The sequence below is a fragment of the Mytilus trossulus genome, chromosome 8, assembly GCF_036588685.1.
Source record: "Mytilus trossulus isolate FHL-02 chromosome 8, PNRI_Mtr1.1.1.hap1, whole genome shotgun sequence".
Taxonomy (NCBI): Eukaryota; Metazoa; Mollusca; class Bivalvia; order Mytilida; family Mytilidae; genus Mytilus; species Mytilus trossulus.
The window spans coordinates 4,150,663-4,171,988 of record NC_086380.1 but is presented as its reverse complement, the minus strand read 5'-3'; the positions used below and the strand labels follow the sequence as shown (position 1 = coordinate 4,171,988).

General features: G+C 31.1%; 1 protein-coding gene across 1 annotated transcript; it reads right to left on the bottom strand.

The window, feature by feature from the left end:
- Nucleotides 1-7,041: 7,041 nt before the first annotated feature.
- LOC134728148 (uncharacterized) lies at nt 7,042-12,688 on the bottom strand. Its single transcript, XM_063592616.1, has 3 exons — nt 12,580-12,688; nt 9,950-10,287; nt 7,042-9,104 (listed from the first exon to the last, which is right to left on the bottom strand). Exons 2-3 carry the CDS (start codon nt 10,278-10,280, stop codon nt 7,111-7,113), a joined length of 2,325 nt encoding a protein of 774 aa, XP_063448686.1. The 5' UTR covers nt 10,281-10,287; nt 12,580-12,688; the 3' UTR covers nt 7,042-7,110.
- Nucleotides 12,689-21,326: the final 8,638 nt, after the last annotated feature.

Genomic DNA, 21,326 nt, shown 5'->3' with positions numbered 1-21,326 from the left:
CTTTGCCAATATTGTAATGCGCTAGTGGAAAATGCTAGTGGAAAATGGTTGTGAATCCTTTACACATATGTAAGGTATATATAAAGTAAATGGCATATGTAACAGATTTCGACAAACTTTCGGACTATCTTTGGCTCGTTGAATTCTAACTAAAAATAGTTAAAAAAACAATTATTCAATCATCTTTTTGAATTAAGAAATATTACTAAGTTGACTTTTTCAATAAATGTCATTTGCATAGAAAGCCCAAAATATGGGCTAAAACGTACTAAAATGTGTTTTACAATCACGAAACATCGTTGCTTAGGCATAGTCTTTTCTTTAAAATTGAAATGCAAAGCATTTGTTAGGTGTAGAAGGATAATGAGGTCACCTACTTTGTTTTCCCGCGTTATCTTCAGTGGTATTCAAAATGAAAAATATCACCGTAATATTGCTTAAAGTGGAACGTCATCGCGTTTTTAAAATAAATTAGTTTTTTTAAGTTTTTCCCAACCAACTAGGTAAAAGATTAGTTTATACATTAATTACGAAAGTAGTCATTCTATGATAACGTAATTACGCTATTTTAATCAATAACACATTAATGTTTTCAAACAATATAAAGGAAAATCGTTGCATTTGTCATTGGAATATGTTAAAACTTGATCATCAATTACATATGCTATTCATACACATTTTACTAATTTATATAATTAGGTTAGTTAAAACATTTAAAGGCGTTTCCGTTTTCGGTGTCAGGTTTTAGTTCATTAATCCAAAGTTTCGTCCAAAGGTTCACCATAATTGGACATAGACTATTTATTGAATATTGAGAATGACAATTGGGAATATGACAAAGAGACAATAACCCGACATTATATCATAAATCAGCACAAGGTGACTAATGGGTCTTGATTACAGCGAGAAAATCCAGCACCAACAATAGGGCCTCGGGCGGTTCTGTATCTTGACCGCAATACCTAAAATGACCTATTTTCTTGAAAACAGAAAATGTTGGAAAAGATGCATGAAAAAGAAAAACATAGTTCTGTACCGTTGTCTCAAAACAGCAAATGATCGTTCTTTGCAAGGATTTAGAACGAGTGTTAGAACAGTTCAATGCCTTATTCAGAATGCCCTCAATAAAATTATGTTATTGATACTACCTGACTCGTTGCTATTTTGGATTTGAAACTATTAATTAAATTAAGATGACATAATAATTCAATCAATCAATTTTAACTGTTTCATTTGTTCTATTATCGTTTTGATTCCGGGAATTTTGTTTGCACTTTTACGAATTCTGACATTTATGATCTTGGGTTTTATAAATGTATATAATTAACAAAAAAACTACGGTTTTAGTCAATTTTTTACCCTTATGTTAAATATTATATTTTAGTTAGGGCAAAACCAAATACTGTATTAACTAAAATGTAGTCAGGGGGGGGGGGGGGTAAAAAATATAAATAAATTGTCTATAATGCCAAGAGAGTTATCAAATTTAAAGAAATAGTCTACAATAAAATAATATTGGCTGTCATTAGTAAATGTACAGCCAATAAAGTCAAATGGTCCTACATAATACAAATATAATTCTACAACTACGTACTTTTAAAAATATTTTGAAATCAAAACATTTGACCCTCGTTAATTATTTGTTAATAACACTCCACGTTGTCAATATAATGGAATGTTTTGCGACTTTCATACAAGTGGGTTGAGAAAGCTGTAAAACCAGGTTTAATTCACCATTATTGACAGAACTAAATGCATGTTCTATGTCAAGAATATGACAGTTGTTATCCATTCGTTTGATGTGTTTGAGGTATTGAATTTGCCATTTGATTTGGGATCCCGCTTTTAATTTTCCTCGGAGTTTTGTATTGTGATTGGATTGTGCTGTTCGTTGTTTTTTACTTATTGACTATACGAGTGACATTGTTAAGTTAAAAACAAAGGATCATTTCATATAAAATAAAGCCGTAATAAAAGACCGACTGTCTTAAAAGACAACTGTTTTGATCTCCCTTACACAGCTAATTTTGCAAAGGTACTATTTATGTACTAAATAAAGGCAACAGTAGTATACCGCTGTTCAAAACTCATAAATCCATGGACAAAAAACAAAATCGGGGTAACAAACTAAAACCGAGGGAAACGCATTAAATATAAGAGGAGAACAACGACACAAAATATGTAGTACTGGAAATTTACTTTTAATATTTAGTAGTATTTCTTCACTTTAAAATTATTGTAATATTTATTTACTTGTATTTTACAGTACTTGATTTGTACTTAATATTTTGATACAGAAATAATATTAAAAAAAAATATAGTATTTTCAAACATTATCTTCCATTTTAACAAAAATGTCCTTTTTTTTCCCGAATGTTGAGTCATTCAATGAAAAAAGGAAAAGGCTCTTTTTTATCGATTGCAATTAGCCCATTTAAAACGAAATGACTCCAAACATAACGACAACCATATATGCGTGTGCATGTGTAATATCTTATTTAAATTACTAGGTTATCTTCATCAGGTGCAATAATACATAAGTTGCAATTCTTAAACCAATTAAAATTAAAAACTCACGCAGCCTAAAAGGAATGTTCAGCGGAAAAAAAGTATGGAGTGGTATAAGTAATTAAAACTGTAATAAATAGCCAGTCAACACTTAGGTTGTGAGGTCAAACCCCGCTCGTGCTGTTACAATCAACTCTCATCAGAATTGACTAGGATAGTTAGTTTTCTTATTGATGGTCAATGGTTTTCTCCGGGCACTGTAGCTTTCTATATTTATAAAAACTGGCTGCCACGAAATTTTCCAAAAGCGGTGCTATAAGAAGGCAATAAGAAAATAGTAAATCAAATCATTTCAACAGAAAAAGTCTACAAAAACGTATTTTGACATATTTGTTAGATACACTTGTTTCTATCTTCCTAAATACCCACTGGCAATAATTCTATTTCTTGTGAATTTTTTAGTAATAATACAATATGAGATTCAAAAGGCCCATCTGAATTAGTACTTCTCAAGCTAAATGTTGTATAAAAAAATTGCTTAACTTATTTTGAAATTGGCACTAACGTTTTTAAACTATTGCACCAGAGCTGTGAATATATTAAAAGCTCCATCTTTTAAATGCTATGCAAGACTTACAGTTTTGTTTGTTTTGTTGAATTTAATATGATTTATCTAACAATCAAAACAAGAAAATACTTTTGATTAATATATACTTAGCATTAAAATTAATCTCATATACAGGAGTTGAAGGAACTGTATTTGAAAATTCGACGTCTTAAAATATAATAAAATTTCAATCCTGGTATCTATGATGAGTTGATTTACCACCACTGGGTCGATGCCACTATTGGTGTAGTTTTAATTTCCGTACGGTATCACCAGCCCAGTAGTCAGCACTTCTGTGTTGATTTGAGTTATCATTGATATGTTCAGAAGTATACGTTAAATGTTTACAAAACTTTGAATATTTGAAATACTGAGGCTTTTCTACATCAGGAATATATTTTTGCAAAACATTAAGAAAATTACTGGTTCTCAATGATCTTCAAATTCGTTCTTTATTTGTCCTTTTAAAACAATTTGATTCGAGCGTTTCTGATGAGTCCTTTGTAGACAAAACACGCATCTGGCCTGAATATGAAATTTCAATCCTGTTATCTCTGATGAGTTTATTTAGGGCTATTTGCTTTAAAGTTTTTGCATATTTTATGCAATAAAGTGCAAGACAACCATTAATATGGCCTGTAAATGCAATTAACTGATTCTGTTTTATTTAAGGATTTTTAGATGTCATCACGAGTTTCCTTTAAAATTTTGCATTCAATCATAATATCTTGAAGGCATCTTCAGTTTAGTAATATATCAGATTATAAGCCTATTTAAACATTACATGTCCTTTACTGTGCATGCATAGAACATCCGTTCAGACTTTAATTATATTCCATAATTAGTATCGTAGGGCATTGAACGACATAATGACATTTACAATTAGCTATCCTCCATTTATAGAATCTATATAGATTTGTAAATGACATACATTTTAAGTGACTATTTCACATGTTTCATAAGATGTGTTATAAGATTTAAGTTTCGCTCGCACATTAAATGTCTTGAGTCGTTCGTTTAATTTATTCTGTTGAATGCATTATTAAATATCTTTAAATTACTGTAAACCAAATGTTCTATATTTCTCTAGACTCTCTAAGTTTTTCTTCCCTTAGTCGTGAATTACTGGTGAAAGGTAAAATCACAAAAATACTTAACTCCGAGGAAAATTTTTAAAGTCCCTAATCAAATGGAAAATCAAATAATAAAACACATCAAACGAAGAATGGACAACAACAGTCATATTCCTAACTTTGTACAAGCATTTTGAAATGTAGAAAATGGAGGATAGAACCTGGCTTTATATCTCTAAACCTCTCACTTGTATGACAATTGCTTCAAATTGCCTTATATTTATAACGATGCGTGAACAAAAAAGACATAATTAGTTAAATTGTCAAAATAGGGGTACAGAAGTCATCACCATGTCATAATCGAAATAAGAACAATTGACTGATTGTTTTGGCAATTTTGATTTAATATTATTTTTTTTCAATGATCTCTAGCTTCATTATTTGTCTGACCTTTTGTATATCTCGCGTTATTGACGAGAAACCAAAACCAAGTCAAGCGTAAAATATAATTAGTCAGGTATCTGATAAAAAAAAAAATCTGTCTAATTATAAACTGTCTGCTATGACATTCATATTTTGACGAATAGCAGATAAAATATATATGCAAATCGATAGAAAACGTTTCCTGTACTATTCATCTAAATTCCAATATGATATAATCTTTAGCCTAAAAATAGCATCTTAATGACAGAGACAATAAAACAATATAATCACAGTTAAAACTGTACCCTGTTAATATGTAGAACAGTCAGACTGATACTTGGTCGTACTTCGTACTTTATTTGGCCTTTTATAATATTGACCTGTGCTAGTGTAAACATAATTACTCAAGTATCTGATAACATTTATAATATTGACCTTTGCTATGTAGAAACATTCACTAATGGACTCTTATTTTTTGTCTATCTGATGAGTTAAGCCTTTTTCAACTGATTTTTATAGTTCGTTCTTATGTTGTACTGGTATACCACTGTCCAGGTTAGGTTAGGGTTGGGATCCCGCTAACATGTTTAACCCCGCCCCACTATTTATGTTGGTGCCTGCCCAAAGTCAGGAGCCTGTAATTCAGTGGTTGTCGTTTGTTTATGTGTTACCTATTTGTTTTTCGTTCATTTTTTTACATAAATAAGGCTCTTAGTTTTCTCGCTTGAATTATTTTACATTGTCTTATCGGGGCCTTTTATAGCTGACTATGTGCGGTATGGGCTTTGTTCATTGTTGAAGGCCGTAAGGTGACCTATAATTGTTAATGTTTGTGTCATTTTGGTCTTTTGTGGATAGTTGTCTCATTGGCAATCATACCACATCTTCTGTTTTATATTGAACCTTTTAAATGGAAGTCTAACATGTATGATTAAAATCAAATATAGAGTGACAGCTTTAAAATCTATACCGAAGGGTTAATAAGTATTTCAAAAGTAAAAGTCAAAATTTGCAGTAAACTAATACTCTGGTATCTGGTAAAATGATATTGTTCTTTTCTTTTTAGAAACTTTTATCAATGAACTTGAAGCATAGTTAAGTAGTCTAATTAAAACATAATATACAGTGACAGCTTTCTTATCTCTATGGAAGAGTCTTAGGGTCATCGCAAAACTAAAACTGTAACTGAACTATTACTTTCAAAGTCAATAACTTTAACTCGAAATTTCAACATTCAAGTTTTTATATTTTGTCTTTCAAAATATTAAAATTTCGAATTATATCTCAAAATTTATATTTTTAATGCAGATTCAACCTTTTGTTTATGCATATAACTCGAGTCAAAAACAAATAAATCATTTCCCCATTGTTTTTCTATAGAATTTGATCAAACCCCTTCAGAAAAAAGTTAACAAGTATTAACATAAGGACTTATAGAGATATATTGAATATGCTTTATTTTTTCTCTATAGTACAATAGACGATTGAAACCGAGGTGACATGCCTTCCACAAATAGCCTATCGGTATATCAAAAATATCAGTCGATATCAATAGACATTTTTTTTCTCTGTCTAAATATAAACTCTCTGGTATGACATTCACATTTTGTCGAATAGCCGATCAAATAACTATGCAAATCAATAGAAAAAGTTGCCAGTACTATTCATTATATAATATTTAGCCTAAAAATAGAACTTACTTTGTATAGGATCTACATGACAGAGACAATAAAACAATATAATCACAGTTAAAACTGAACCCTGTTAATATGTAGAACAGTCAGACTGATACTTGGTCGGTTAGGTTTGTATTTACATTTCCGTTTAGAAGTGCAGATTAAGACCTTGACAGGCTGTATAAAAACCTAAGTATTTCCATTTTAACAGTTTCCTTGTTATTCATATTTCTTTTAACTGATACATCTCTTGCATCTGTTTTATGTTTGAGAGAAAGTATTCGTGTTCCTCTTTAAAATGTTGTATTTGGCAAGACAATACTACATGTACTAGTCAGATAAAAAAAAATGTAGTAATAATAAGTCCACAAAATAACTTAAAATTTTGAAAAATAGCAAAAATACCGAACTCCGATGAAAATTCAAAACGAAAAATCAAAAGCAATAGCTCAGATACCTCCAACAAATGTTATATTTTGAATTGGTAAAGGAAGTTCGGCTGCTGTCTGCTCTATGGTCGGGTGATTGTCGCTTTGACATATTCACCATTTCCTTTCTCAATTTTATTTCCTATGTTAACAATGATAGTTTGAACCTGATTTTAAGTTACTTAACATATAGAGGTACTGTTACAGATACCAATTATTGACAAGCCATATCAACAGCAGAAATCGATATATGTTCTAAATGAAATCTGCGAATGAATTCAATAGATAGGAACAAATACATGTAGCGATTAAAAGTTGTGAGAATATTTATTTTGAACTTAACATTCATGGCAAGGTTAAAGAAGACATTTGCATTGCAGCGATACAACTTTTATTTAGATATTTAAAAGTCTTGATTTTCTTTTTTCTGCTGTACTGCATATACCATCATCGCATTGCAAAGCTTTATCATAATAATAAAAAGCTGCGTCCTTATCACCGGATATCTCAAAACATACTCCAAGTAATGTTAAAGAATTCGAAAGTACATAATCTGACAAATAGCGTGGTATATCTAAATGACGTAATGCATGTTGTCTGCTCAGAGTATCACCAATATGATGATAACATAGAAATCGTAGACAGTGAGACATTAAAATAGGTGGCACTTTGAAGACCTTGTCTTCTACCTCCAGTTCTAGTTCTTTTGGTATCAATGATGAATGTCGTAAGTACCTGACTTCATCTACAACAGCTGTCTTCATCTTTGCATTCAATGACATAGAATAATGCGCATTATGTCTGTAATTATATATATCTGCTTCACTGTAGTTGGGTTGCTGTAACATCACCATATGAGATGAACATTTTGAAAGCACATATTCCGTAAGTCTGAGTGTAACATTGTACTGTTCTTTTACATAATAAAACGACGCATATAACAACCAACCTGTCACAGCATCCCTTGTTATTCCAGCTTGTAAATGTCTATGATAAATTGTGAGTATGTTATAGTTTTCTTTAATTGTTTGCGCTGATGGTAATCGTTGTGCTGCGTACTGACTAACGGTAGCATGATGGTACTTACACACATCAATATTAAATGTAGAAGATTCAGAGTTAAGTAAATGTTTAATAAATGTTAGTACTTTATGAATTATCGTAATATTTGCCATTGACGGCTTTCCCAAATTTGCATTTAACACCGGTTGAGATATTCTGTAAAACAGAAAGTCTAACATTAGTATTGATTGTTCATGTTGTTCACTTGTTTTAATAAATGGCGGACAACTTCTAATATTACATGTTATAGATGGAAATAAATTATGCATCAATCCACTGATTCCCCTATACTTTATACTATTCAGTACACAAAGTAGTGATGTATTGTTATAGCGATTGATCTTTCCTAAGAACATGTTGTGTTCAGGTATAAAATAGTTCGGACAGTAACAATCGTTTACCCAATATATCAGCTTATTTAGGCAGAGAAAAAAACAAATAAACAATTTAGGTAATTGAAATGTGTCAATATCTACTTCCTCTGAGACCCAGAATAAAGCCGACTTCATAAAGTAAGAACACAACAAATCTTTGACCTCGTGGTTTGTGTTTATGATACGCTTTAGTGTTAATTTAAGAAGGCAATAACACAAAAATTGGCTGAAATTAAACGAATGTACAAGTTGTTTTTCCGCCACTGAGAAGGATATTCTCCACAATAAACTACAATTTGGCATAATCCTTGGTCCGATAGGTACTATCAAACAGCCGTAATTTATTATCCTGTCAATAATGACATTAGAGGGCCATTGCCGTCGATAACGCAATATCCATGGCATAGCATTGGATGGTAAATATTTACTTCTTAGGCAGAATGCCATATCCAAAGTTAGATTTGTATCTGATATGCAGGGACCGTGAAGTGGGTAACTATTCGGATGTGCCTGCTTCATACGATTCACAAACTTAGTCGTTGATAAGTATACACCTGCTTGTGTATTGACAATACATTCATTCGATAAAAAATTATTCATCTGTTTACCTCCTGCAACAAATCTGAGTCTAGTAAATCCAGGATGATCAGTATCTGTTTCCATGACAAATTCAGTACGTTGTACCGGATGTTTGATATTCCTTTCAATTCGTGTTACATTCACAACATCATCGACAAACATTATATCTACGTCACTTCCTGGTAAATTCAGTCCTTCTGCTAAACTCCCACTGGATATTTGTGTTATATTAAAGTGATTTGCATTGTGTATTTTATCATGTAAGATAAAAAGAAGTTGTCGATTACGTATGTCTATTTCAGTACCTACTGTTCTGATCAGGTGTTTAACCAAGTGGTTTTCTGGAGAACCATTTTCAAACCAAGACAAATGCTCTGTAAAAGAAATACTTATAGATACTTATCATATTTGAACTATTCGAAACAGACGGTTGTATACAATTGGAATCGTTGATTAATTTGAGTCTTTGGTAGACGAAAAGCAAATGATAAAGAACACTGCAACATACATAGACACGAACTAGTATATATGGCAGTTGTTATCCATTTGTAAAATGTGTTTGAGCTTTTGGTTTTGCCATTTGGTTAGGGAATTTCTGTTTTGAATTAATCTCTTTGATGTTGATACCAACAGAGGAAGAACAGATGTGTGATTTTGCAAAATGTCACCAGAAAACTTAGATGTATCAAGAAAAATGAAAATACTTCTTTAATAAAAATTCTTACAACTTTGTATAGATTTCGCATATCTATAAGTCTTTCTATTTTAAAGACGAAGTTTTCGTGTACCTATTGTTAAGATCTTGGAGTATTTAGTTTGTGTCTTTGAACATATCTTTTAAGCATGGTATTGTCTATTTAAAAGAAGATGTATGATTATAAATGAGAAAACTATCCACCAGATACATTATCAATCTTTCGAATTCATAGATGAAGAAAACTCATACAAAAAAAAACAGCTTTCAATGGCCTTGGCATAACGGAGATAAGCGAGACAATCGATAGCTTGAATAGAACAATTTACCATACACTATAAATATGATGATGTACAAACACAAACGACAACCCGTGAATCATTTGCTCGTGTCAACGGTATATGGTTTTGGATTTAAAAACAGGTATTTCTTTCAACTTTCAAGATTTTTGCCATGTTTAATCTAAAGTGTAGCAAACAAAGTTAATTCTCTATTATGTGTTAGAAATGAAACAAAAGTATTTACCTTTATTGCAGTCAGTACAATTATTTAAGTATTCCAGATATTCATTTGAAGCTTTGTCAGGATATCTTAGATTCATTATCCAGCTTTCGTGTGTTTTTCTTCTATTTAAACAATCTTTATACATTTGTTCAAACTGTCTGATTGTCAATCCGAAAACATCATTTGAGATAACGATTCCTCCATCCTCAGACTGGTGAACCAATGGCGTGTATGTGCGCTTTCCACGGTAGGGAAAACGTTTAACTCCATATTTCTCCCAGTATGTAATTTTTCTTTTGCTATACATATGGTGTCTGTTGTCATCTGTCCGGTTTCTGTGATTTGTGTCCATGGTGAATCTAAAAATGAAAATTATCCAAGATTTTAAATTATAAATTTACATGATTTCATAAGAGCAGTGTATTCGAGGTTCAATTGTTTAACATCTTGTTTACTATTGTCAACTTAGGTCGTGTTTTTCACCAAGCTATTTTCATTGTTTTACCCGTAGTACATGTAAGTCTTTATTATTCTCAATTTAGATATACAGAGCGGGGATTAAATTAAAATTATGTATAGAAGAAACCTATTAAATACATATAGTTCTATACGTTAATACACACAGTCATAAATTCAAACAGATAGTCCAAAACTCGAAAAACTGATCTGTTATAAAAACAAGAGTTAATTCTAAAAGCGTTTTTTATTTCAATATACACTGACAACTGGACAAGGAGCAGATATTGTTAATTAGTCTGTGCAGTATTAAAGCTCATTGAAATTCGCATTTTATCAATGTACAACATTTATCCAAATTCTAAAAGGTCCAAATAAAACAGTTTACAGGCTATGGACTCGGGTGTATGTGGCTCCATTTCGCGAGTATTTTTATCTAGATGCAAATTAATTAACTATCGAGATGACACAAAAAAAAACCGACAGTCACATAACACATGATATAAACATGAATATCTATATATAAAAAAAGTTAAATTACAAAAAGAAATGAACTCCGAGGAGAATTGAAAGCGGAAAGTTCCAAATCAATTGGAAAACTCAAATTAGAATCAAAATGATTCTATGTCTGTTTGATTTCATTTTTAAGTTTGGAAAAATAATTAATCGTCCATATTTCTTATCTGATTTGGAAACATATTTGAACAATACTTGCTGATAATCGTCGATTGCACTATTTCACTTTTTATTAATGATTGAACAAAACAAAAATATATTTGTAATTTGATATAGGAAGATGTGGTGTGAGTGCCAATGAGACAACTCTCCTTCCAAATAACAATTTAAAAATTAATCCATTATAGGTTAAAGTACGGCCTTCAACACGGAGCCTTGGCTCACACCGAACAACAAGCTATAAAGGGCCCCAAAATTACTAGTGTAAAACCATTCAAACGGGAAAACCAACGGTCTAATCTATATAAACAAAACGAGGAACGAGAAACACGTATATATTACATAAACAAACGACAACTACTGTACATCAGATTCCTGACTTAGGACAGGTGTATGCATCTCGTAACTAGTGCCTCTTTAAAGAAAAACATACATATGGTAAATGAGAAAATTCTGTATTACTAAATAACTTATACCTTTCGATCTGTTTTTTTTTTTATCATTAGGCAGTTGCTGACTATTTTTCTGATAATACAATAATGTCATCCTTAGAACTCTAAAGGTACTTCAAAACAGAAGACATGTGTTTGTATGAAAACGATCATTATTTGTTTTAATACCAATTGGTTTTGACACTGATAAATTTAAAGAAACCGGAACAAACATTTTGAATTTAGTGTTCCCTTATTTTATTTAATGGAAATACAACCTTTCCTTCTGAAACTGCTACTTCTTTTAATCGAAACAGTTTGAGAAAATAAAAAACCAAGCACTAATTCTCAACCAGTTTTAATAACATGAAACTAATTGTAAAAAGGTAAAGAGTAAGAAACGTCTAGTATGAACACAACCTCCATTTTGTTTAGGCATTGTAAAAATCGGACAAGTATGCAAATTAGGAAGACGAGACATTGCAATGGTATGACTGTTTGTTTTGTTCCCACATCGTTGCCAATATCATGGAATTTGATGTGACTGGCATACAATCGAGAGGTTTATTTAAAATATTGAACACAATAAGATGGCAATTAACTCATCACGTCAGGATATGCCGTTAAATAATTGTACTAACAAAATGTAAATGCTACTTAAAATTAAATTAAATGTTATTCACAATTTAAGTGCTTTGTACTGAGGTGTTTAATTTTAATTAAGTACACATCTTTAAGAGTTGTGTAGGATTTATTAAGAAAAAGACGAGTCCTTATCGCCTTTTTATTTCTATGTTTATTATACATGTATTCATCAGCCCCTGACAGATTACAAACCTAATTGATATGTCACAATTGAGAGAGGAACACAATTAGTAAAATTACAGTTAATATGCCAAGTAATATTGATGTACAATGCAACAACTTGATATTCAGGATCCCAATGGTAGAATGATTGAGTTGATATGTTTGCAAGTTATGTATATCATGAAATGAAATAAGATTATATTTGAAAGGTTACAAATAAAATTGAAAAAGAAATATGTTTTTGATTACTATTAGAATTTACTGCATTACGATAAACTTTACCTTTCCTGCCATGGAGATACATCAACAGACCCACCACACAGCTTCTATGATTTAAACCTGAAACTGTAGAAAGATGAAAACGAAAAAAGAAAAACTTCCTGCTGGAAATTTACAACTGTGGGAATTGTCATTGGCTCATAACTTAACAAAGAGATAGAATGATAATAATCATAAGTGTTTAATACTAGTTCAACTTTCAGTAAGGAAATAAAATGAAGTGAAACAAGATTTACAATTATGTTTATTTTATATTGCGATGTTTTGATTTTCCTTGTGCTAATACAATGTAGTTTGTTTTCGGTGTCTGTTGTATTTTTTATGCTTTTCACCACCCTTACATATAAAACGGTTTGTTACATATACTTATAACTGCCAAAAACGTTGAACGAACTTCTTTTCGATGGTTGTTATAATAACACAATCAGGCTTAAAGGAATTATTCTAAGTCTTGCCTTTTTATTTTTCACTCTATTCAGTTCCTGCCTATATTTTTTTTATTCTTAGCGTTAACTTACATGTATGTGCATGCTTCAGGCCAATTCAATAACACACATATACAATTCACGTTCGAAATCGGAGAAATTGAATTCCTCATCTCCAATTCTAGATAATTATAAGAATTAAACGCATTTTTGAAGGACGGTATTGTTTACAAATGTGATCCAAGTCACACATAAACATAACATAAAGATCTTACAGACTTGCATTTGTCTGTGAGTGATTTGGTTGAGTTTATACACCAAACAATTCCCCAAAAAATCTATTTAATCATATAATGATTAGCCTTCAACAATGCGAAAACCCATAATTCGTCAGTAGCCTTAAACGGCCTCGAATATAAAATGTACAATCATTCAAAAGGAAAACAACTTTATCCGAACCCTGAATAAATATTAGTTGATAACTATCTCTTTATCACATGAGTCATTTATAGAAGTCGTTTAAGGAAGTTGATGAAAGGAGAAAATCTTCCTGGTAACGAGAAAAACCTTCCTGGTAAAGGAATTGTTAAGCACTTGTTCAGATGATATGTCGTATTGTTTTTATCAAAACAAAAACAAAAATCCTGATTAATAGTATAAAACAAATATACCAATTTAAAAGACACCTATCTTTATGAATCATCTTTCGAAACCCTTATTCACTCTTACTTTACAAAGTTTCAGGAAACTACATGAAACAATCAATTAAATGTTATTTACTGAAACAAGATAATTCTTATCTAATTGCAATGGAGATACATTCACTGCAGTGAAATGAACCTGACATTACCTTCAATGGAGATACATAAACTGCAATGAGATAAACCTTACCTTTCGTTCAATGGAGAACCTTACCTTTCGTTCAATGGAGAACCTTACCTTTCGTTCAATGGAGAACCTTACCTTTCGTTCAATGGAGATGCATTTACTGCAATGATATAAACCTTTATCTTCCTTTAATGGAGTTACATTTACTGCAATTAATTAAATGAAATACACCTTAAATTTTGTTCAATTTTCCGAAACGAAACAAAGTTTACCTTTTCTTCAAAAGAGATACATTAACTGCTTTGATCTAAACATGGCATTCCCACTGCAATTAGACATATCATATCTTCCTTTAAAGGAGATACATTTACTGTAATGAGATAAATATTACATGTCCCTCAATAGAGATACAATCATTGCAAATCTTATCTTTCCGTCAAAGGAGATATATTTAGTGCAATGAGATCAATATAACCTTGCCTTCAATGAAGATACATTTACAACGATGAGATAAACTTTACATGTTCTGTAATGTAAACACATTTACTGCAATGGAGATAAATTAACAGTCGTAACCTCTGCCCACCACACTACTTCTATTATTTTTAGCTGTAGTTCTATAAATAAAAACGAAAGAAGAAATACTTCCCGCAGGAAGTTTGCAATTCTTGTCCTAGGAAAATTCTCCATTAGCTGATAATCTAACAAAAAAGATCAAAGAAAAAAAAATGTTGTAAGTGTTTAACACTAACTCAACTGCACAGTCAGGAAATAAAATGAAGTGGAATATGAATTAAATTACATATTAACGCCAACTTCACATTCCTCTAAGCTTAAATAGTATAAATGTATAATAATACACTTATACAGAACTCATATGTAAAAAATTTCAAAAAAAGAAATTCAATCAACAACTCAAAAAATCAAACGCAAAACTTTATCAACTTACCACTTACACGTTTACTAGGTAGTAATGGTAACGTGTTGTCATGAAGGAGTAGGTCCGGCAAGGGCCGATTTTGGCCTTTAAGCTCAGGTTCATCTGATGAATGATTTTGAACACGTTTTTAAACACTTAAGTGTCTACTTCAGTCGATTCCATTAGTCTATGTAATACATTTGAACTAATTTAATCATTTAATATGCTGAAAATTAAGCTTAAATATGCAGAATCTATCAAATATGCTATAATATGTCCCTTTTCCGATGGTTTTTGTAAAAAAATAAATTGTATGTTAAGTATTATCAACAAATAACATTTGAATATTTTTAAAAATTAACACAAATGCGGCCACTATTTCAGACGGAAGCTGTCTAAAATGCTCATATTTTTAAAAGATTTTAGTAATTTAGTTTTTTATGCTAGTACCCGATACATATAATGTCAAAAACAGCCCATACTTGTCTGACAGAAGTATTCTTCTTTCCAATAAAAAGCTAAAAGGTAACATTTTAACAATTTTGTAAAACTGCCAATAAGGGGTCTTACTGGGGTACTCCTTACAGTTTACATAGACATAATTTAATAAAATAGCATGTACGTGAGCTAACAATGAAGTTAGGACTTACAGTACACATGTATACTAACAACAAGGAAATTGTTTTAGTAAATCTTTCATATTAATAGTTTGGCTGTTTTATTAGTAGAACATACTGATACTAATAGTTTATCTTTTAACTGATATAGCTTGTAAAAAGGTGACAATGCTCATTAATTGTTTACATAGTCGTCCTTTAGCATCTGGCGGATGATATTCTCACTAACAGTTATACTTTTCCCTTCATTCCTAACCTTCTCTAACAGTAACGTCAAATCTAGTTATTCATTTTAAAACAAAACTTTCCTTTATTGATATTGGGAATATAACAGGTTTTTTTTCCAGTTGTTAAATTTGTTGGTAAAGTCGAGCATTTGGTTTTGTCAGATTTTATCTACTTCCCCCTTTATTATATTTACTTTTGAGTTTTGATACTGCATTTGTTTATACATGCAAGTTTTCCCTCATGATAAGTTTGGTAGTTGAAGTTTTAAGGTGGGACCTTACACTACAGCGAGAAAACTCTGTAAAAATCAGATTAACGTTTTAATCACATTGTATTGTGAAGGAATCAAGAAGCTTCTCAATAATCAAAATAAGTGTTTGTGAAATTGCTATGTATCCAACCATATTTTCCGAGAAAGTGATTGGTTCATTTGTTTTGAAATTTTTATATTTATTTCAAGGATTAAAAGTAAACATGTTGTCAAAATTTAATGAAAATTAAACGAGTCAAATTAATATAGGTCAAGGTGTTGGGTACCACCTTAAATATACTTGCCTTTGAATCTGTTCAATTCAATTTTTACAGCGTATTGCACGTTTCCATGGTTTCATCTACATCAAACTAATCGGTGGAGCTCAAATTATTCATCATTAGTTGAAAGTCAAAATTAGACGAATAGCATTGCAAACCAATAAAAGATTTCCCACACGAATGCACTTTTGAGGACTCTATTTATGCTATATCATATTTATTTTAAAATAGGTGCTAAAGGGCCAATTTAGAAAGGCATTGCATTATTGGTATGCCAATGTTTTGCATGTTTTATTGATAGAGATTTTATTGGCGATGAAACTTAAAATATGTTATTTAACAATGAACGACAGATGCAAAACAAAAATAGTCCAGCATGTTAAAAATTGAAAAAAAACATAAATGTTGTAAGAAATGTCATAGTTTACTGCTCTGTCTTTAGTTTTCTATGTTGTGTTTTGTGTACTATTGTTGGTTTGTTGGGATTTTCTGTTTAAGCTATGTAGTTGTCACTTTATTCTCGATTTACGAGTTAACAATTCTATCTCATATTTCTTGCATCTCTTATACTGACTGGAACGTTGCATGATCAAACAGAAATGACAGGTATTTGCAGTCAACAGCCAGCAGAACATGGCTCTTAATAAGTTCAAACTCCTATTGAAACAGAACAGAAAAGAAGTACATACGTTTAGAAAACAAATCTTACGTGCAAAATTGTTAAAGGATTACTTAAGTATATCTGCAATATTTGCCTCTAGCTGTGCTTTCTACGTATACTTAAAACTAAGTTTAATTGAACACAAAGATTTTAGTAAATAGTAGGTACTCATCCTACAGGCAATATCGTTAGGAATATAAAATCTTGTTATATAGTTTGTAATTTTGGCTTCTTATTATTATAATTGACGGAAAGATATTTAAAAAGATCAAGAGAATAGAAGGATTGAGTAACTCGGGCTAAAATTGAGTTAATAAAACATATTGTGAATTTATCAAAAATAATTGTCCCATATATTAACTAGTCATTTTTCTATCAGTAAGCATTGCTTATTCATATTTACAGTTCCCCTTACATATTTACTTTAGCCACGAGTATCACTGAAGAGATATGTTTTGTCGAAATGCGCATCTTGTGCAGAAAAATTTGGTACCATTAATGTTATTATTTAGCCTTAGACGTATGAATATACATTTCATAGTTACGCCAGACACGCGTTTCGTCTACAAAAGACTCATCAGTTACGCCCGAATAAAAAAAATGTTCAAAAGTCCAAATAAAGTACAAAGCAATCAAAACTATAAGACAGACAAAAATAATGACATAAAGCAGAAAAATGGAACGACATACAATATATGCATTCACAGAGAACAAAAATTGAACAATAGCGCGGGGGCGTAAATAACCAAAGAATGTTAGTAATACAGACTACTTGCATTTGTGTACCCTTATTTATCAAACCACACAATGATGCTGAAGACATTTCTGACGAAATATGTACTTTTAGAATCCCTTTTTATTCACCGCGGCACGTCACCAATCCATTATATTCTGTATAATAACTCTTATATGTCTGTAAGGCGGATAATTATCTACAGTTTCTATGAAATTTATCACAAATATCTCCTCTGCAATCATTGTTTTCATAACCCATCAAACGATTATTGCTATTTTATTCAACATGTACGTTGAACTGGAAACTTAACGAGTTATAAATGCTTTTATAACAGAAAAAGTTTGTCCTCAAAGACACAGAGAGCATTTATTTGTAAATGACTTTTTGTTAAAGGTTATGGAAACTGGGCTCTTCTCTTGTATAATATAACTTTCTTTTGTTTTAACTTCCTCCCGCCAGGTCGAAATAAATTGATTTCATACGCGTTTCGCTACTTATTATGTTTTTTGTTACATGTTTTGTTTTGTTTTTGTATTGGTTTTTACTTTCTTTCTTTCCTAGTGTGTTTCGTTGACCTTTTTTTACTCTATGGTGAGAGGTAATTACAATTCTAAAAATTGCGGAAAGACATTAAAAACCTTTTGTCGCCTTTTTTTCCCGCTTTCTGGTCAGGTCTTCTGATATCACTTTGTTTGAAGATAGGTGACTATCCAATTGTTTGTTTCTCTGTTAGTCAGTATATTTCAAATGAATTAACTGGTTAAGAGACAGAGCCGAAATTGTCTCTATACAGGTACCTCTCGTAAATCTAGATTTAATTTTGCATGTTTATAATATATTATGTGACGTTTCTTTCTTACTTTACTTCATTTTTGGGGGGCATTCTATATTTTATCTCCAAATTCTTGACATGTCACTTAAGATCACGTTCAATTAAGTAAGCATGTTATGCAATCATATTTGCATGTTCATTTTCGATTAATAGATATTGATGTTATTCCGGATTAAATTGAATTCACAAAAATCAAGTTTCATTAACCCTTTCCGTAGAAATGTGAATAAGCAAAGGTTGACGATTTCAGTTTATATGTTTTACCGTTCAAAAATGTTATGTATTCAAAGAGGCGTACAGTTTAGAACTAAACCACGCATTTTATTATCGTAACGATTGGCCTTTTCATTTATTAAGTACATATGGCAAATTTCATTTTTCAGACACCAAAAAAAAGTAAAATCTTACAAATACTGAACTCAGAGGAAAATTCCAAACGGAGAGTCCCTAATCAAAATGATTCTAACGTTACGTAATTGGTTTATGTATTGTTATGAAGAACGTTTTAAACATATCACAACGCTTTGGTGTAAACTTTTGAAAATATTACCCATTATGCACATCTTTTTGAAACGGCGAATATCATTGAACAGTTTGCATGTTTAATGAATGTTCAACTTTGATGATAAAAAATATATATATTTACAAGCTAAATGTCGAACCTTCCACAGTACGTGATTTACGCTATTCTGTTTATGTCCGTTTTTGGTGATTAAGTTCGTAACGTTTCTACATATTTACACATCCCCGAAAAGGCAGTAAGTGTATAAAGTAATATAACAATAACTCTGAGGAAAATTCAAAAAGGAAAGTTTCTGATCTATGGCTTTATCTATTATTTTCTAACTATGAAAACAAAGTAAAAATTTGTAAGCTAATCGATTTTCTTTAAAATGACTTATTATCAATATTCTGGTTGACCAGCCCATCTAAACGTTTATAATGAATTCTAATTGGTACCTTGCTACAATGAATCAACTTTATAGAATGATTAACCGAAAAGCATTCTTGATATTTTTTTTCTTAATTATATAAACCTCTTGACGAGTTATTCATTTGGCAAACTAATGCTTGAAATGATCGTTTAGTTGAAATTACTTCCGTAATCATTGTCGTCTCTTCGTCGGAATTTGATCTTGTATAACTGATTAAATTCAAAGTCTTTACTTATTGATTTAATATGTGAAACACAGTTATATATTGTAAACTAATTAGAATGTAATTTGATCATGCACTTATGCTCAACTAATAAAAATAAACTGTTCTCTAATAGTATGAACGTTAACGGTACAAATTTAACAGCATCAGATTAGTATTTTGGCAATAAATATCCCTACAATGTTGCTTAATATACAAAAAGAAGAAGAGGTATGATTGCCAATGCAACAACTGTCCGCAAGAGACCACAATGAAACTGACATTAACAACTATAGGTCAACGTACGACCTATAGTTGTTAATGTCAGTTTCATTGTGGTCTCTTGTACGTACGACCTTTAACAACGAGCAGAGCCCATACCGCATAGTCAGCTATAAGAGGCCCCGATAAGAAAATGTAAAACAATTTAAACGAGAAAACTAACGGACTTATTTATATAAAAAAAAATTAAGACCTCTATGCCAAACAAGCCCTAGTTTACGTTTTTTAAAGTACATATGTATACCGCGTTAGGAATAATAATCGAATATTCCAATGTTTGGATATGGAATAAATTTAGTTTTTATATTTTGTACTAGTTTTTTATTAGCACCTTGGATCATCTTTAGTGATTTTGGGTTGGTGTTGTTTATTCTGTAGTTTTCTATGTTGTGTCATGTGTTCTTTTGTTTGTCTGTTTGTCTTTTTCTTTTTTAGCCATGGCGTTGTCAGTTTATTTTCGATTTATGAGTTTGACTGTCCCTCTGGTATCTTTCTTCTCTCTTTTACAACATTGTATTCCTTTGGAGCAAACACATTTTACCATTTCCATTTGGATTTTTTTTTTTTTTTGTCACTTATTTTCTTAATTACAAAATCTGATATAAGTGCCATTATTGATATCCTCATGTTAAATTGTATGGATACCATAAACTTAATGATGTAAGATCTTAATGGAGCTTAGTTCAATTTTTGCCTTTCTAAATTAACTCCTTTAGCTAATTGGAATTAAGGATATTAGAACGGAACATTTATGCGTTTCCTGTTAATGAGTTTTTAATGCACAAATTAACTGCTTTTAAATACTGACCTAACCAGGAAGTTGCAACAGAGTAAAAGTGAAATGAAGTTTATTTTTGGCGCTTTCAAAGAGATAAGTACTAACATAATTGCGTTATGGGTTTTTCTTTTGATTAAAACTTTCGAGCCATTTAACATCGTCCTATATATGTCTTCACCACACAAAAAGCAGGTTAAGAGAGCAACCTCTGAAACCATTTCAAACCCCTGATTAGTTGTCTTCATTTATCTTCATATTACATACTGTGGATTCATTTATTTTCGTGGGTATTAATTTTCGTGGATTAGGGAAAAATTGCCGATTCGTGGATATTTAATTTCGTTGTTTTGCCGAAGTCTGCATACAAGTCAATAGACAAATTGTTTTTCGTTGAACCTTTAATTTCGTTGTTCACCAGTACCCACGAAAACCACGAAAATTGGTATCCAACGAATAATAATGAATCCACAGTAGTATGTAAGTATACAATTGTGTTGAAGATAGATAATCTAATATTATATGTTATTCAGGTCTCAGAAAGGGTATATACTGTGACATTCCCGGCTTAGAGTTTATATTCCCTGAGCCGGAGGCGAAGGGGATATAAGCCCTAAGCCGGGAATGTCACAGTATATACCCTTTCTGAGACCTGAATTTCACATATATTACGGATTACCCCTGACCTAATGTTATTTTCCAGTGCAGGTGTTTGTTCACAACACATAAATAAGTTGAAAAACCTAATATATTCGACATACGTGAAGGATTTGCTAATT

Bases quoted from the DNA above. Each gene is read 5' to 3' on its own strand.
- LOC134728148 (XM_063592616.1), bottom strand. From the start codon at position 10,280: ATGGACACAAATCACAGAAACCGGACAGATGACAACAGACACCATATG. The intron at 9,105-9,949 runs GTAAATACTTTT...TTTCTTTTACAG, and splicing joins TTGTACTGACTGCAATAAAG to AGCATTTGTCTTGGTTTGAA.